A 19182-nucleotide genomic window follows, 5' to 3' on the forward strand; every position below is an offset into this window, starting at 1 on the left:
GTCATAGCAGTAGGTTCGTTACCTTTAATTGTCGGTGCAAGCTGTTTTTAGAACGGCGGAGCAGAGCCGTGAGCTGCTCAGAGCTACGCTACGGAGGCTCATTATGGGATTTCTTGGTTTCCCTCATCAAACTCATCAAATACACAATCCAACAACTCCACAACGCTCTGGTGGACAAGTTGTGACCTGCACATTCACCACGCTATGAGATAATAACACAACGTTACCAGACAGAGTTGTTTTAGAGGGAAATACAGAGACTGTTGATGAAAAACTGTCCCTGAAGGCAACACGCATCAGTGGTTTTGCATGAATTTCCCTCTGAAACATTAAAGCAGTCTCTACACTGCAAAAACTCAAAATCTTTCCAAGAATATTTGTCCTTTTTCTTGTCAAAATGTCTCATTTCTAGTCAAAACTAATCTCTTTCCACTTAAAATAAGATTCATCACCTAAAAATTAACTTGTTTTTAGATCATTTTCACTTGTTTCAAACAAATATTCACTTGAAATAAGTAGAAAAATCTGCCAGTGAAAGCAAGTTTTTTGTGCTTGTAATAAGGAAGAAAAACTTGCTCCACTGTCAGATTTTTCTACTTATTTCAAGTGAAAATCAGCTTGAAAGAAGTAAAAAGTGTCTAAAAACAAGCTACTTTTTATGTGATGTTTCTTATAATGAGATTTGTTTTGACTAGAAATAAGACAAATATTCTTGGTAAGATACTTGAGTTTTTGCAGTGTATATTTCCCTCTAAAACAACTCTCAACATCTGGTCCAGCCCAGAATACGACCATATACTTATGATGTTTCTTTTCTCTTTCTGCCGTGCTTTCAGTCTAAATTTCTATGTCACAAGCTCATGTATGTGCGCTGTTATTACATATCCTGATAGTTATTCACCAAGATAATGAGATTAATTTACACACAGACAGTTTTTCTACGTTACATCTCTAGTCCAGTGTCTGAACAGCTGCTGCTCTCTGCTCTCCACAGACTGGACTTCTCTCTGACTGAGGATGAGCAGAACAACTCTCTGGTCCTGGACTTGGCCGTGTACAGGTAGGAAACCACCAGCAGGAACATGACGTGGCTGTTTTTATTTGAAGACACTGAACGCATGGAGTTTGTCTGTAGAGCTTGATTTCATTTCATTGTTTGTGACTCTGAAATATGAACTTTACACTAGTTTATATTATTTAATGTATTTATAGTGTTTACAGTCCTGGTTCAGGGTCAGTGCTGCTCACCAGCTCAGCTTCATGGTCAACAAAACTACCATATTAATCTGATTAAAATGAAACTACCATGTCATAAACCAGGTCATAGACAAATTTAACACTAGTCAAATGAAGACATGTGGAGTTATTCCTCTTTTAGTCGCATTATTAAACACATGTACACACATTCATCTCAGTATTAACCTTCTGTGAGAGTTTTACACAAGCTAGAGATATCAAAGAGAAACCATATCACATTAAATCGACTCTCTCCCACCACTTTTTACTTCACACTCTCATCCAGGACCTCCCAGTTTGTAGTGGAGGAATAACGTTAACCAATGAAAACACAGAATAGGCTCGTTGGTGGGGACGTGTTGCATGACAAAGAAGTCGGCCGAACTGCAGCTGAAGCCTCCGTCACATTGAAAATTGATAATGAAAACACCCAAAACTGTTTGTTGAGGTGGTCAAAGTTCAAAGTTCAAAGCCAACTTTATTGTACAGTTTGTACAGGACATACAGAGGATCAAATGCATGTTTCTCTCAGACCCTCGGTGCAGATGATAAACATTTAAGACAGTCTACACACATCTAAAATACAAATCTAGAATATATATATACTAACTAGAAAGAAAAATAAACTATACATTAAAAAAGTGGAAGTCAGAGGTGACGTAGGTTTACAGCTGTGTGTCATTAATCGTCTCTGCTCTGTAACATGTAGAACAGGAACAAGAAAGGAATAAATCTAAAAGCAGCTCCTCTAGACTCCTTCATCAGAATATTTATTGTCTTATTCAGAATAAAGTGTCTGTTTGACCTGGAGCCCCTCCCTTCCTCCCTCCCCCCAGACACATGGACTCCTCCCTGATCGACGTGGACGTCCAGCCGACCTACGCCAGAGTCACCGTCAAAGGAAAGGTACAGTACGCAGCTTTACAACCTTTTAAACAGCAGCAGATCAACACTGTCAACTTGAAAAACTGTTTGATCAACAGTTGAATGATGCAGAGGACTCAATCCTTGTTTTGTTTTTGTTTTTTATTTACACTGCAAAAACTCAAATATCGTACCAAGAATATTTGTCTTATTTCTAGTCAAAATGTCTCATTCTACTTAAAATAAGACTCATCACATTAAAAAGTAGCTTGTTTTCAGACACTTTTTACTTCTTTCAAGCAGATTTTCACTTTAAATAAGTAGAAAAATCTGATAGTGGAGCAAGTTTTTCTTTCTTATTACAAACACAAAAAACTTGCTTTCACTGGCAGATTTTTCTACTTATTTAAATTGAAGAATAGTTTGAAACAAGTGAAAATGATCCAGAAACAAGTTCATTTTTAGGTGATGAGTCTTATTTTAAGTGGAAAGAGATTAGTTTTTACTAGAAATGAGACATTTTGACAAGAAAAAAGACAAATATTCTTGGAAAGATTTTGAGTTTTTGCAGTGTAAACAGAATAATGAAATAGGTTGAAACCTTGAAGATAAACAGAAAAGACATGAATTAGTCTCAAATAAACACAAATAAACACTTCCCCTCAAAGTTTTTCTCAAGAATAAATAATAATAGTCATTCAAATGAACTTAACTTAAAGTAACAATCCTACAGTTTAGTTTATATAATGATTAAAGTAACAATGTTGTACACTGGTGAACACACACTGTTTGTGTTGGTTCTGCTTCATTAATTCCCAGTTCCCAGCGGAGACGTCCCAGTCCACACACACACACACACACACACACACACACACACACACACACACACACACACACTGGAATGTGTCCAGTCTGACCACACACTGCTGCTGGCAGCCAGTGAAGGTCCTTGCTCGTTGCTCAAGGGCACTGCGGCACCGGGTTGGCAGAGGAGTCGCTCACCGACGCCTGAGTTCCAGTTTTACTTCAGACTCTGAGCTGAAACATCTGGACAGCTGCTGCTCCGTCGCTCTGCAGAGACCTGGTCCTAAAACTAAAACTAAAACTAAAACTAGCAGTGGAATAATAATCTAGTAAACTGAAATAAAACTAAAACTAACTCCAACCTCCAGGTCTCGATGCTAAACTCAGGTAAAGTAAAGTAGAGAGCGCTAGAAGTGAAATTCACCGAGCTGTGTTCACCTCCGATGATGTTATAACTAGGGCTGGGACGATATTCTTTTCTCCCGATTCGATTCTTCTATGATTTTTTGGATGGCGATTCGATTTAAATTGTGATTCTACGATATTGCCGATTTTCTCGATTTTTAGTCTTTAGCATTTTTAACATTTATCTGCACACAAATACTGTAGGAGCCTATAAATTAACATACTCCATTATAAAGTGAACTTTATACCCTTATAACCATTTTCAAAACCTGTACTCTCTGTATGTAAAAAAGGCGAACAAATGCACATTGCACAATATTTTAAAAAATAAAAAAAATAAAAAAATTCAAACAAAAAATCTATTTTGAAAAAAAAAAATCGATTTAAAAATCGTCAAAAAAGATATCGCGATATTTATGTGAATCAATTTTTTCTCCCACCTATGGTAAGGCCATAATTAGTTATTTTAAAGGTATAATATGTAGGAATTCCCCCCATCTAGCGGTGCGGTTGCATATCGGAACGTATTCTTCATGTTGCATTCACGTGAAATGGGGCAGACGTCAGACAGACAACAGAAGCTGCATGTAACAGGATAAACAAGTGTCTATGTAAACAAGTGGTCCGCCAGCACGAGGCAAAACAATACAGGCGTGACAACATGTTGTCATGGTGATGTCGTATTGTTTTACCGTCTTTCTCTGGTGGAGTAAAACGACATCCGGTTGGTTTGCCGACGGCCGTCTGCCTGACTGCACCTGAATGCAACACCAGTGCCTCCGTCCTTCCTCACACTACACAGTGGTGACAGTTTTAACAGGCCGAGCCCACAGCTCCGCTCAGTTTCTATGGTTACCTACGGCCACGATGCAACATGGCCGCCTCGGTTCGGTGCGTCGCCCACTTATGTATTTGTAACGACTTGTAACAACTCATTCTAAGGAACCAGAAAGCTTTCATTTGTATGCAGCTGTGATTCACCTTCAGTGAAATATGTATTTATGAAAGACAGATTTGATTTTTGCTAATAAAAAGTCAAATAAGTTACACACTGGGGCTTCAAACTGTCATGTAAACGTGTATGTGGTTGCTGCTGCTGCTGCTGCTGCTGCTGCTGCTGGTCCTGGATCAGATCAGAGCTGTGACGTGTGATGGACGAGGAGTTCAGATTCAGAGCAGATAAAAAAAACTGCTGAATCATCAGAGCTCTGCTACATTTATGGAGCCGGTTTATCACACCACCTCAGACAGGACACACACACACACACACACACACACACACACACACACACACACACACACTCTGTCACCTCGGTATATCCCAAAATGTCTCAGGCGCAGTGTGTCCTTTCAGAATAAAGGTCGGGTGTCGGCAGCAGAGGAACGCTGCTCCTCCTGTGTCAGGTGTTCATTTCCCGTCGCTGCTGGAGGTTCATTATTGTGGAGGGAGGCTCGGTCCTGCAGGAGGTCCAGAGACCACAGAGTTTAAAGGGATAGTTCACCCAAAATAGAAATTTCACTCATTATCTACTCGTCACCCTCATGTGGACTAAGAGCTGGGAGAAGTTTCAGAGTCCTCCGTGGCTTCTCTGAGTTACAGGGGGTCTCGGCGTAGCAGTGCATGTCCATATAACGGTTGCAAATGGATACCAACTGTCTTCGTAACAAAAAGACACACCAAAAAACATCCAAATACCTCCATGCTGCTCCTATGTAATGTCCGTCTTGTATTGAAGCCCCGAAATGCGAAATTGTCCCGAAAAAAATCCAATAAGTCTATATTTCAAGCTTGTTTGGAGCAGCATGGAGGTATTTGGATGTTTTTTGGTGTGTCTTTTTGTTACGAAGACAGTTGGTATCCATTCACAACCGTTATATGGACATGCACTGCTACGCCGAGACCCCCTGTAACTCAGAGAAGCCACGGAGGACTCTGAAACTTCTCCCAGCCCTTAGTCCACATGAGGGTGACGAGTAGATAATGAGTGAAATTTCTATTTTGGGTGAACTATCCCTTTAATCATCTCCGTGGCTCAGATTCCCCTCTTCTGCAGCCAGAGAAACGTGCATGTGGAGGGTTTAATCTCCCACAAACAGACCGCGGCGGCGACCTTTAAGCCTGATGTTTGGGCCTCACATAAATAAATCCAGGAGGAGGTGTGGGAATGTTTTTTTTTTACTTTTTTTTTTTTTTTTTTCCTCCGCTGGTGTTGAAATGATAAATCCAGAGTTCAGCTGCCTGGTTTCATGGCTCAGCTTCAAGCCGTTAGCCGGTTTTATGGATGGTTGTTTTATGCCAGGGGTCAGCCCTGATTGGACGGGTGGGGATGATTTAAGGCGGCGATGCATCAACTCAGGCCTTTAAAATTCCTCCTTAATATGAAGTCATTTAGAGCAGCGGGGGGAATTGAGTCGTCGGTGAGGGGCAGTAGATCACATCCACCTGCCTCCACAACGGTCTCCCCTAAACCCCCCTCCTCAAACTGAAAAATATAATTTTACTTTTTTAAATTATTATTTATTTTCATAATTATTACACATACAAACATACACTCACATGCATACATACTGAAATTGGTACTACAATACTCACAATAATACTAATGATGCTAATAATAATAATAGTGATAAGAAAAAAAACTGATAAATAATAATAATAAAAAATAATAGCAATGTAATAGAAAAAAAATAAAGTAAAAAAAATAAAATAAATATATATATTTTAAAATAATTATTATACACAAACATACACTCACATGCATACTTATTGAAATTGGTAGCATAATACTCACAATAATAATAATAGTGATATAAAAAACAGATAAATTATAATAAAAAAGTAGTAGTAATGAAATAAAAAAAAAAGAATAGTAATGAATAGTTTTAAAAAAAATACACAAACATACACTCACATGCATACATATATTGAAATTGGTAGTACAATACTCATAATAATAATATTGATGCTAATAATAATAATAATAGTGAAAAAACAGATACCGGTAAATAATAATTTTAAAAAATAATAGTAATGAAATAAAAAAAAAACTTTAAAAAGAATTCATATATACTATATTAAATAATTATTATACACATAAACAAACATACACTCACATGCATACATATACCGAAATTGTTAAAAAAAAAAAAAAATTGAATAATAATAATAATAGTAATGAAATAGAAAAAATACCAATAAAATAAATAAATGTAAAAAAACACAAGTAAATGAAACACAAGGTTCCTATGGATGTATAATTATGATGCAGGTTTCTGTAACTCTTATTTCCAGGGAATCATAGATTAGACCCCATACATGTAAGAATTTCTTCTTTTTATTGTTGTCCTCCATTACTGCCCTTTTCCAAGTTCAAATAATATTTCATTCGGTTTTTCCAATGTAATGGGGCTTCAGTTTCTTTCCAGTGTTAAAGAATTAATTTCTTAAAAACTAAAGATGAAAAAAGTATTAGTCAAATCTAATTTTACACTTACACCCATCTCGTTGGACATAACTTCTGTGTGTCGTCGCAGATCGGATGATTGATTTACCGCCCATCCTATTCTGGTCACTCACCACCACACACCCAAAAAAAAAAAGAAAAAGAAAAAGGAAAAGTCTGTTCTGGAAAGTTGTATCTATAAAAAGACACAGGCTAATGAGTAAAGTCATTTGACACACGTCGGTTGCCAGATCAGCGCATTAATCTTGCTAATTAAAGTTGTGAATAATTCACTGTGCAGATATTTCAGATGGCGCTGCCAGCTGAAGTGAAGCCGGACAGCTCGGAGGCTCAGAGGTCCCAAACCACCGGACACTTGGTCCTCAGCATGCCCAAGGTACGGACAGCACAGCACAGTACAGACACACACACACACGTCCAATCAAACGTGAGGCTTTAAAGGGATAGTTCACCCAAAATTCAAATTTCACTCATTATCTACTCATCCTCATGTCGACTAAGAGCTGTGAGAATTTTCAGAGTCCTCCGTCCCTTCTCTGAGTTACGGGGGGAAAACTTGCTTTCACTGGCAGATTTTTCTACTTATTTCAAGTAAAAATGAGTTTGAAACAAGTGAAAAGATCTAAAAACAAGTTGATTTTTAGGTGACAAGTCTCATTTTAAATGGATTTTACATTTTGACAAGAAATAAGACAAATATTCTTGGAAAGATTTTGAGTTTTTGCAGTGCATATAATGGTTGTCAATGGATACCAACTGTCTTCGTAAGAAAAAGACACTAGTGGGGCAGATAAGCTCATATATGGAAGGAATGGTGCGTTTTAATGACTAAAGCATGAAACTTTCATCATTTCATCTACATACCCCAAGGTTTAATTTCAGACGTGGAACCACTTTGGTGGCTGACCTTTAAGGGTCTTTAAGGGTCTTTGACCCCAGCATTGCATTTTTCCACATTATTCTCCATTGGAAACATATGAAAATCTGGGAAGTAAATCATTATTACCAATAAATTTCTTCACCATTGTGTTTAGGAAGGTGTGTAATATCATGTAATAAAATGTTGAAATTCAACTCCAGTGCAAAGTTGGGGTACCCATAACCAGATTTTGCGAAAATTCTGAAATGTTAAATTTGGCCTTAAGTATCTTGTGAGGGGTCAAACTAGGGGTTTTTCATGATTCTGAGTTGATCACAAACATTAGTTTTACACCCAAAACCCTCCTTGGTGGAAAAAAACAGCCACACCCACTTTTCCTGCTCATTGGAACCCCCACCACCAATATAATGTACAGTATTGCAGCGAAGCCATTCCTTAGCATGGCAGAGGTTGTGTCACATATTACTACTAAATACTCAATAATATAACTTATATTCTATAGCCTTTTTTCTTGTAGGACATTATACAGACCCTCCAGGATTTTGTGATGTCACGATTGCAACTATTAATGCAAATTCAATCATGAATTCTTTGGCCTTGCCTCTGCAACTTTTCTGCAAATTTACTGTCTGTCTGTCTCTGAAACTTCTCACAGCTCTTAGTCGACATGAGGGTGAGTAGATAATGAGAATGAAATTTGAATTTTGGGTGAACTATCCCTTTAAGCAAAAACTTTAAAAGCTGCTCGAGTCAAACTTCTCCTCCCTCTTTGTCTGGGAATTAGTTTTTGTACCGCTGTAACGTTGAGCGACCTCGGTGACACCGTGCTGCTGTTGGAGCTGCAGACGCTCTGCGGCTCCACAGAGGATGCAGCAGCAGCGCTGTCACTTCGGCAGCAGCGACACGCTGACTTCTCCTCTGGCGTCGGATCACAGTTTCAACTCGACACCTCCGGCCGCGTCCCCGTGGCTCAGAGGTTAAGATGCCAACCTCCATTTCCTGCTGTCCCGCTGCAGCAAGAGGCTCAAGAAGAAGCCCAGAGATTTAGCATCTAAACCATCTAAAGATAAAAAAAAATAAAGCTGCTTAAAGGTAGATGTTTGTATTAAAGCTCCTTCAAAATAAAGGTAGATGTTTGTGTTAAAGCTCCTTCAAAATAAAGGTAGATGTTTGTGTTAAAGCTCCTTAAAAATAAAGGTAGATGTTTGTATTAAAGCTCCATACAGTATAAAGGTAGATGTTGTGTTACAGATGTTACTGGTTCAAATTTGCGGGGTTTGTCCTGCACTGCAGGATCGCGTGATCGCGTGACTTTTCACCACAACTGTTTTCCTCTAGGTGGCAGCACCGTACTAAATACTGCTCAGACGTTTTGGGGACAATGCTGACAGCCTGATAGCCGCGATTAGGAGTGGCGCTGTTCATGATACAGAATACAAGAGGATGAAAGGAGAACTAGCTGCAGACAGTAAATAATATAGTAGCCTAGTTTTTCAATGACAAAATGTAACGACCGCAGCTACAGTAGACTATAGCCCACGTCTCACTCTCTTTTTTCGGTCATCTGTCTCGTCATCTCCAAAATGTGTTTTTAAAATGAGCCAACTACAGTACTGTGCAGTAGTGCCGCAGATTTCTCACTCCGCACCTTGTTTGAGAGTGCAGCTGGATGATTTCTTGTGAATGAACGGGTCTGTGTCACTTTGGGGCTGGGCGATAAAACATAGGATAAATAACTTTCCCTCGATAGAAGACGCGGCCGATACAAAGTGACACCGTCAGCCATGCAGCCGGCCTGGACTTTTTATTTTTAATTATGAAGGATCATCTGCGCAAGGCAAAGATGATAGCATCAACAAAACACGGCGTAACACACGCGGCTGTATGGGACAGGCTTTTATTTAATTCAGAACAAACCGCTTAGCAAAAATGGAAAATATAGTCTATAATAATTAATTGATCTGTTGTTTGGCCACTGTTTGAAAATAACCCGAATTATGAGCAAATAATCTGATCCAGAACAGCAGTCATAATCAGACTTCTTCTAAATAAACCTAAACATTAAATAACTGGGTCAGGTCGGACCATGGGGTTATTTTTTCTCTTCTTCTTCACAGGAGAAGAGGAGGCTATGTGCAAAGTACCACATTAACATCTCTATTCATATAACGCCCATCGAAACAGCTGATTTACATGTCGGCCGTTAAGGCAAGGCAAGGCAAGGCAATTTTATTTGTATAGCCCGTTTTTACAAACAGTTTGTCTCAAAGGGCTTCACATGGCATCGTAGCAACATCCTCTGTCCTTAGACCCTCACATCGACTGAGGAAAAACTCCATGGAAACCCTTTTAACAGGGAAAAACAGGAGAAACCTCAGGGTGAGCAACAGAGGAGGGATCCCTCACCCAGGACGGACAGACGTGCAATAGATGTTGTTACAGACAAGAAAACAGTTTACAGTTTGTCACAGAATGTGCGGAATATGGAAATGTTAACACATGGCGATTGGCCATTCACGCGGCTTTGTTCTTGGTTTCGGCCAATCAGCTTATAAGCACATGGCTAATTATCAGCTTTCAACCAATCGCACTGTTTTAATGTGTGTGTGTGAAAGTTATTTTCTTTAGTTCATTTTCGTTTCTTTTGGATTTTTTTTTACAACAATGTATCAATATAATATTGTTTTCGTTTCATTTCGTTATAAAAATCAATCCCTTTTCTTTGAAACAATGAGATTGAGCAGCTAAAACTCAATAAACTCAACCATGGCTTGTTTTATTGTTAATCTGAACGCACATGTATAAAGGGCAGAGTCAAGGCAGCAGATAAATCACAAAACATCAACGCGTCCGTGAGCGCAGCGCACCTCCTCTTCTCCTGTGAAGAAGAAGAGAAAAAATAACCCCATGGTCCGACCTGACCCAGTTATTTAATGTTTAGGTTTATTTAGAAGAAGTCTGATTATGACTGCTGTTCTGGATCAGATTATTTGCTCATAATTCGGGTTATTTTCAAACAGTGGCCAAACAACAGATCAATTAATTATTATAGACTATATTTTCCATTTTTGCTAAGCGGTTTGTTCTGAATTAAATAAAAGCCTGTCCCATACAGCTGCGTGTGTTACGCCGTGTTTTGTTGATGCTATCATCTTTGCCTTGCGCAGATAATCCTTCATAATTAAAAATAAAAAGTCCAGGCCGGCTGCATGGCTGACGGTGTCACTTTGTATCGGCCGCGTCTTCTATCGAGGGAAAGTTATTTATCCTATGTTTTATCGCCCAGCCCCAAAGTGACACAGACCCGTTCATTCACAAGAAATCATCCAGCTGCACTCTCAAACAAGGTGCGGAGTGAGAAATCTGCGGCACTACTGCACAGTACTGTAGTTGGCTCATTTTAAAAACACATTTTGGAGATGACGAGACAGATGACCGAAAAAAGAGAGTGAGACGTGGGCTATAGTCTACTGTAGCTGCGGTCGTTACATTTTGTCATTGAAAAACTAGGCTACTATATTATTTACTGTCTGCAGCTAGTTCTCCTTTCATCCTCTTGTATTCTGTATCATGAACAGCGCCACTCCTAATCGCGGCGATATGTGATACATAATCATCAAGTCATAAAGCAAGACAGGCTTTATCATATTACAATAGTTTCTGTGATTTAGGCAGTGTATACAGTAGTTAGTTCTAGTTTAATAGCCTAGAGTTTAAGCTGTGGATTACTGCACAGATCACTGAGTCATCCGCCTGTCGTCCTCCGTTCTCACAGATGCCACCTGGCGGTTGTTTTGGCACATTGAGGCTTTTCATTAAAACCTCTTGTCTCGCCAAAGAAAAAAAATGCATGAGTCTTGTGCCGTCTCGCGTGGACCACGCGTGAAGTCCGCAAATTTGAACCAGTAACATCTGTAAAGCTCCATACAGTATAAAGGTAGATGTTTGTATTAAAGCTCCATACAGTATAAAGGTAGATGTTGTGTTAAAGCTCCATACAGTATAAAGGTAGATGTTTGTGTTAAAGCTCCATACAGTATAAAGGTAGATGTTTGTATTAAAGCTCCATACAGTATAAAGGTAGATGTTTGTGTTAAAGCTCCATACAGTATAAAGGTAGATGTTTGTATTAAAGCTCCATACAGTATAAAGGTAGATGTTTGTGTTAAAGCTCCATACAGTATAAAGGTAGATGTTTGTGTTAAAGCTCCATACAGTATAAAGGTAGATGTCCATGTGTAGTGTGATCATAAAGCAGCTCTAGGTTCTATATTAATACTGTGAAAGTATCAAAGCCTCAGTCCACAGAGAAATGCACACAGCCTGTATTCAGAAACTGAGCCTTAAAACCAGCCGTCAGGACTTCCTGTCACTCTGTGATGTCACAACTTAGCCCCGCCCCCTCACCACCTGGACAACACCATCCATCCAACAACAACTTTGCAGGATTGGGTTTCTCTGAGTGTTTTATTGTGAAATCTGCTCTTTTTTTAATTGGATCACTTTAGAAAACAGTCAGCCAATCAGAAGAGAGGCTCAGAACCTCCTCCTCTCTTCTGATTGGCTGATTGTTGCTTTCAAACATGTCTTAAAGATCAAATTCCTACCAATCACAGCCTGTAAAACCCTGTGGAGGGAGCTTCTCTGTAGAGAGACCAGAGAGAAGGTCAAATCATAAAATAAAAACTCCTTCAGAAGTTTGACGCCAACAAACTCAAAACTTCTTGTTAGAGAGAAAATCTTGTAAAATTGTGTGAAATCACGACTTCGGTGCCCGAGCTTTAATGAAGGAACTGTTTATCGTCTCTATAAAGAGACACAGGTGCTGATACTGCAGAGTCAGAGCTGCCACCATTAATCCTCCATATGGCTCCCACCACGCACACACACACACACACACACACACACACACACACACACACACACACACACACACACACACACACACACACACACACACACACTAAACATCTGACAGATGAATGAATAAAAGTGTCGAAGCTTTTTACTGAACAATCTGAATAAAACAGGTTTTTTTTGTGTGGTGTCTCTCAGGCTGGAGGTGAAATCAAAGTGACAAAGACCGTCCCACGTCCACCCAGAGCCTGTCAGGACGGACGCAGCCGCTCGGCTCAACACAATACCAGGTAAACACTCTGATTCCTCCCACCACAGCTGCACCGCTGATAACACACACACACACACACACACACACACACACACACACACACACACACACACACACACACACACACACACACACACACACACACACACACACACACACACACACACACACACACACACACACACACACACACACACATCACAGCCTCTGGAGCTCATCCCAAAAACACTCTGGTGTAGTTTGTCCTCATGGTCCAGGCAATTTAGCTCATTTTGGACCCAAAAATAGAACTAATTGTAACAGAATGTTTTTCACCATACATAATTTCTATGAGGTGTCCAGAACAACATACTAAAAGTCCTAAGAAATCCTAGTTGGGGAAATATGTTTAATTCGCATCATTATTTACTGTATAAAGTCTATGGTGCCGATAAGGTACCATAGACCAGTGTTTCTCAACTTTGGGGTCGGACTCGGGACCCCACATGGGGTCGCCTGGAATTCAAATGGGGTCGCCTGAAATGTTTAGGCCTAATTGATAAAAAAAAAAAAAAAAATCAGATGAAAATATATTTTTTTAACTGATCATTATTCTTTTTCAAATTATGATTAAAAACACCACACACAATCTTCTATATTCTATACTTCCACTTTCTCGAATATAAATCGAGTTCAAATAAAATGCAGCATATAAAAATATCACGTGCAGTCACATGATTGCGGGGTCGCCACAAATTTGTGATGTCAAAATGGGGTCATGAGCCAAAAAAGGTTGGGAACCACTGCCATAGACGAATGGTAGGAGTAAAGGAAGAAAATAAGCCTAATCGGGTGTATTTTGGGCATACAGTATTACATTAGTATTTTGCTCATTTGCATATTAAAATTCATTTTCCAAGAAACTTGTAATACAAAAAATGTTACTTTTCATGTCCGAAGAGCTTCTCAGCCGGCCAACCTCCGTCATCATCCCGGGAGAAAAGACGATCGCTAATTAACTTACCCGCAGGTTTTTAGAGGTTTACCGCCGAGTAGTTACATTCTTTTTAGGAGATAAATGCTGGTCTCATTCAGAGGTGGAAAGTAACGAAGTACAAATACTTCGTTACTGTACTTAAGTAGATTTTTCAGGTATCTGTACTTTACTTGAGTATTTATTTTTCTGACGACTTTTTACTTTTACTCCCTACATTTATACGCAAAAATATGTACTTTCTACTCCTTACATTGTAAAAACAGGCTCGTTACTTTTTTTTTTGACACGACGTAAAAGCACCGGTAAAAGACGTGACGAACTAGAGAGGGAGAAGAAGAGAGAGGGAGGAGGGGGGGGCGGTAGAGAGAGAACCGAGTTACCAACTGTAGCAGCGACATGGAGGCAAATAATACTGCTCTTGCATGGAGGAAGGAAGCGATGGTCGTCGGACTATCCGACGGGCGGGGGGGGGGGGGGGGGGGGGGTTGAACACTGTACATCAGCGCAATATAGCGCATTTACCGTTTACGAGCAGCAAAGCGCAACCTGTCCATGCGCCCTTGTCTGTGTGTACGCGCGCGCGATGTACGTGTGTGTGTACACGCGCGAGAGAGACGGCAGGTGGACTGACTGGCAGAGATGAGAGGTGATGAAACGCTGTTTAAAAAATCGTATTATTATTATTTTGTGAGAGTCTGTGGCGGCCCAAACGTTGGGAAACACTGCCTCTGGTCAGTTCAATCTTGATTATTCTGTCTGAACTTTTTTTGTTTAACAAAATTATCAAATGATGTAGGTTTCATTAATGGCAAAAATTAATTTTTACTTTTTACTTTTACTTTGAAAGTACATTTCAGAGCCTGTACTTTCTTACTTTTACTTGAGTAAAGGAGTTGAATCAGTACTTCTACTTTTACCAGAGTATTTCTTTACACATATATCTGTACTTCTACTTAAGTACAGAATATGAGTACTTTTGCCATCTCTGGTCTCATTGATGAAATGTAACAATTGTGGCAGTCACATTAGTTTGTTAAGTGAAGGTTCATGTGTGTATTGGACAGAGGAGATGCGCATTAATAATAGAAATGTGATTTTTTTTTCTTCTGAAGAACAGCGATTTTGTGTCGAGGACAGAAAGTCTAGCATGTGATGGTTTAATCTGACATGGAGACCATCTAGTCACAGTCCAGTCTGAACCGGACCTTAAATCTTAATGAAGTTCCCCTTCTGTAAAGCTGCGGTGGAGTTTTGTTGAACCATGAAACGGTTTTGATGCGTTTAGAAAAGGTAAAGAGTGTGTTGGTAAACGAGCCCAAGTGAATTAGAAAACATGAAACAGCCGATGTGGTAACAGACCATAATACTGTGTGTGTGTGTGTGTGTGTGTGTGTGTGTGTGTGTGTGTGTGTGTGTGTGTGTGTGTGTGTGTGTGTGTGTCAGCAGCAGCAGAACTGAGGCCTCGGGCTGCTCTGTGTGTGTGTTTGTGTTTGTGTGAATGTGTCAGAGTCAAGTGTTGGTCTTCGTCCGGCCTTGACTCACACACACACACACACACACACACACACACACACACACACACACACACACACACACACACACACACACACACACACACACACACACACACACACACACACCCCCACTGGACACAGATAACCTTGACCAGAGCTGCAGCGTCGCGCTGGGAGGACGACTCAGGTCTCTACACCAACACACACACACCGAGTGCTGCTGCTGGTTTCTGGATGAGGATGTAAAGGACAATTCTGGGCAAATTCAACTCGGGGCTGTATGTTCCTAACATTTTAGGTCTAAAAGAAGGAATTTGAACATTTTCAGTTTAAAGGGATAGTTCACCCTAAATTCAAATTTTCTACTCATTATCTACTCACCCTCATGTGGACTAAGGGCTGGGAGAAGTTTCAGAGTCCTCCGTGGCTTCTCTGAGTTACAGGGGGTCTCGGCGTAGCAGTGCATGTCCATATAACGGTTGCAAATGGATACCAACTGTCTTCGTAACAAAAAGACACACCAAAAAACATCCAAATACCTCCATGCTGCTCGTATGTAATGTCCGTCTTGTATTGAAGCCCCGAAATGTGAAATTGTTCAGAAAAAAATTAAATAAGTCTATTTTTCAAGCTTGTTTTGTAGCGGAAGCTTCTCAAAGCTCCTCTTCCCAGTTCGTCCAAATTTGGACGAACTGGGAAGAGGACGGACCCTGGTTCGTCCAAATTTGACGAAAAGGACTTCTGTGACGAATAAATTTCAATTTTGGGTGAACTATCTCTTTAATTGCTCCTGTTTTGCGGTAGTTGTGTCTGTCCCCGTGTCGCCACGGCAGCGATGAATGGGAGCGGATTGAAGTTCTGCTGCTTAGGCTGTTTACATCCCTCAAAGCCACAGACAGCGTCAGATGGCGACTCAAACATGCACCCAGAAGTTTATTTACTTCAAGCAAGCCGACATGTTTGTAAAACATGGCTTTGAGGGATGTAAACAGCCTAAGCAGCAGAACTTCAATCCGCTCCCATTCATCGCTGCCGTGGCGACACGGGGACAGACACAACTACCACAAAACAGGAGCAATTAAACTGAAAACCTTCAGATTCCTTCTTTTAGACCTAAAATGTTAGGAAAATACAGCCCCGAGTTGAATTTGCCCGGAGTTGTCCTTTAAAATCTGTTTGTGAATGTGACACATCGATACGAAGAGACGATAAAACTCAAACTACACATCACCAGAGATGGACAGAGTACTCGACCCCAGTACTTGAGTAAGAGTACAAATACTACTGGTCAAAATTTACTCCGTTACAAGTAAAAGTAGCTCAGTCGACATGTTACTCCAGTAAGAGTAAAAAAGTACTTGCTTTTAAAGATACTTAAGTATCCAAAAGTACATGCTTTTAAATTTACTTTAAATAAAAGTAAGAATAAGAGTAAATTTCTTATTTTTCACATCAATGAATTACTATAATTTTTTCTAAATGAATTTAAGGAGCTTTTAACTCTTGGTTCTGAGAATGAACTCTTTGAAACCAGCTGCACTGATGTGAGGACTGCACTGAGGGTTTCCTTCTTTGACAAACACAGCTTGTGTCCAATAGGATTTTAGAAAAAAAAAAAAAGGGTAGACCTGAAAGTAACGAGTACTTTTCAGCCTTCCTAGAAATTAACTCGAGTAAAAAAAATATTTGTCTTGGAAATGTATTCAAGTAAGAGTAATAAGTACCAAAGAAATCTAATACTCAAGTAAATTTACTCCGTTACTGTCCACCACTGCACATCACTCTGTGGTTTTCTCTCCTGGTGTGTGTGTGTGTGTGTGTGTGTGGTTCCTGAAGCTGTGAGCATCAAACCTGCGATCAGTTGAAGGTCATGTGATCAGATGTGATGAGTCGACACTGAGCCTCGGTCCCTGTGCGACTGTGTTGAGCAGCTTTATCGCTTAACGACCACATTAGAGCTCCTCCTCCTCTCCTCTCCTCTCCTCTCCTCTCCTCTCCCCGGGGCTCGTCACCGCGCCGCCACCGCCACCATCATCATCATCATCACCATTTTTTACGAGTGTGAGCGGCGTCTTGTCCTTCAGACGGCCCCATCAGGAGCAGAGCCGCAGCCGCAGCCGCAAATTAAACATCCGATAAAGAGGCTGAGCTGCTGCAGCACCGCGGCAAGGTGATAGGTGAGCAGCACCGCCGCCATCACCGCCGCCGGGTGAGTTCCTGCGTCATTTGGACATGATTAGGGGGCGACCTTTGACCTCAGGCTCAACCACACACTCTGCATTCAGCCTCCGGCCTGGATGGAAGTGGATCTGAAGGCCGAGATCGGGTCTGAGATGTGTTTGTGTGATGACAGAGTCGAGCTGAAATAGAATATGAGACGATATCTAAACCCACAGCAGAGGTCGCACTCAGAGGTCACGGTCGACTGCAGAGCAACGTCTGGGATTTTATGTTTCCTGCAGCTCGAGGCTGATTTGACTCAACACCAAGACCACAGCTGTTTGTGTACAGTACCAGGCTGTGAACGTGTTGCGTCGATCCGCTTGTTAAGTCTTGATGAAGTAACGTTCGAATAATAACTGTTTGGACTGTCCCTCAAGACTGATTTGATAACCAACACCACCAAAAAAAACCAGCCCGACTTTCCTTCTGATGAGGAGGAGAAGAGAAAACCACAAACGAAGAAAAAGTAACGTTAACTATTGTTACACGTTACGTTAGCCACCATTAAAAGTAACGTTAGCCACCGACCATTAAAAGTGATATTAGCCACCGTTAAATGTAACGTTAACGACCATTAAAACTGACCGTTAAAAGTAACCTTAGCCATCGTTAAAAGTAACGTTAGCCACCGACCGTTAAAAGTAACGTTAGCCACCAACCGTTAAAAGTAACGTTAGCACCGTTAAAAGTAATGTTAGCCACCGACCATTAAAAGTGATATTAGCCACCGTTAAATGTAACGTTAGCCACCGACCATTAAAAGTGACGTTAGCCACCGTTAAATGTAACGTTAGGCACCAACCATTAAAAGTAACGTTAGCCACCGACCAATAAAAGTAACGTTAGCCACCGACCAATAAAAGTAATGTTAGCCACGGACCATTAAAAATAAAGTTAGCACTGTTACGTTAGCCACTGTTAAAAGTCACGTTAGCCACCACTAAAAGTAACATTAGCCATTGTTATAAGTAACGTCAGCACAGTTAGAAGTAACATTAGCTAGCGTATAAAGTAACGTAACCAGTCAGTGGCGCCACACTTTTCCTTCTATAAAAGCCAAACCGTGGCTCTGTTGACACATCGGCCCTGATACCGGCCTTGTTTACCGTGGATCCGTTTGGACCCAGAAGTGACGTCAGATTTAACAAGCAGATGGAGACTGACTCTGGTGGTCAGGAGAGGAACTGCAGCTGCTGCTTCAGACGTTGATGTTTGGTTGAAATGACCTGAGAATAATTTTCCTCCATGTTTCCCCCCCACCCCGCCCAAACATCTTCAAACTAAACATCACAGTTTTTAAATCCAGACCTGGTTCTGCTTCAGGATCGACTCAGACGATGATAAATTGCTTGTTCCATATAATACGTCTTATTATTGATATCTCGTGTGAACTTTGTCCGCCGTGAAGACGAGTCCTCCGACCTCGCAGCGTTCGAGTCCACTCATCATAAAGACGTGACCCGGCCACCGCGTCCCTCAAGATTTGATTTGATTATCATTGTTTGCAGAAGGACAAACGCCGTGTTGTGTTCACCGTCCGACCCCTGACCTCCTCCCCCCTCCCCCCTCCCCCCTCCCCCCTCCCCCTTCCTCTGACCTCAATAAACTTTACAACAAATGACTTTATCAATATGAGTTCCCTCCGCAGCCGCAGCATCAGTCTCATTATAAGCGGCTCTGTGTTGATA

General features: G+C 40.7%; 2 protein-coding genes across 2 annotated transcripts in view; both read left to right on the forward strand.

Annotated features, from left to right (window-relative positions):
- The window catches only part of cavin4a (caveolae associated protein 4a), a 225517-nt gene that overhangs the window by 120964 nt on the left and 85371 nt on the right, over window positions 1-19182 (forward strand). The gene's annotated exons all lie outside the window — the stretch shown is intronic.
- The window catches only part of dnaaf11 (dynein axonemal assembly factor 11), a gene marked incomplete at both ends in the record, with an annotated part of 54230 nt that overhangs the window by 24762 nt on the left and 10286 nt on the right, over window positions 1-19182 (forward strand). Inside the window, 4 exons of the mRNA XM_083990704.1 lie at window positions 995-1060; window positions 2073-2142; window positions 7054-7149; window positions 12709-12800. Coding sequence (XP_083846830.1) covers window positions 995-1060; window positions 2073-2142; window positions 7054-7149; window positions 12709-12800 — 324 coding nt within the window. The remainder of the gene's footprint in view (window positions 1-994; window positions 1061-2072; window positions 2143-7053; window positions 7150-12708; window positions 12801-19182) is intronic.

Source organism: Trachurus trachurus, assembly GCF_905171665.1.
Source record: "Trachurus trachurus genome assembly, chromosome: 17".
NCBI classification, from domain to species: Eukaryota; Metazoa; Chordata; class Actinopteri; order Carangiformes; family Carangidae; genus Trachurus; species Trachurus trachurus.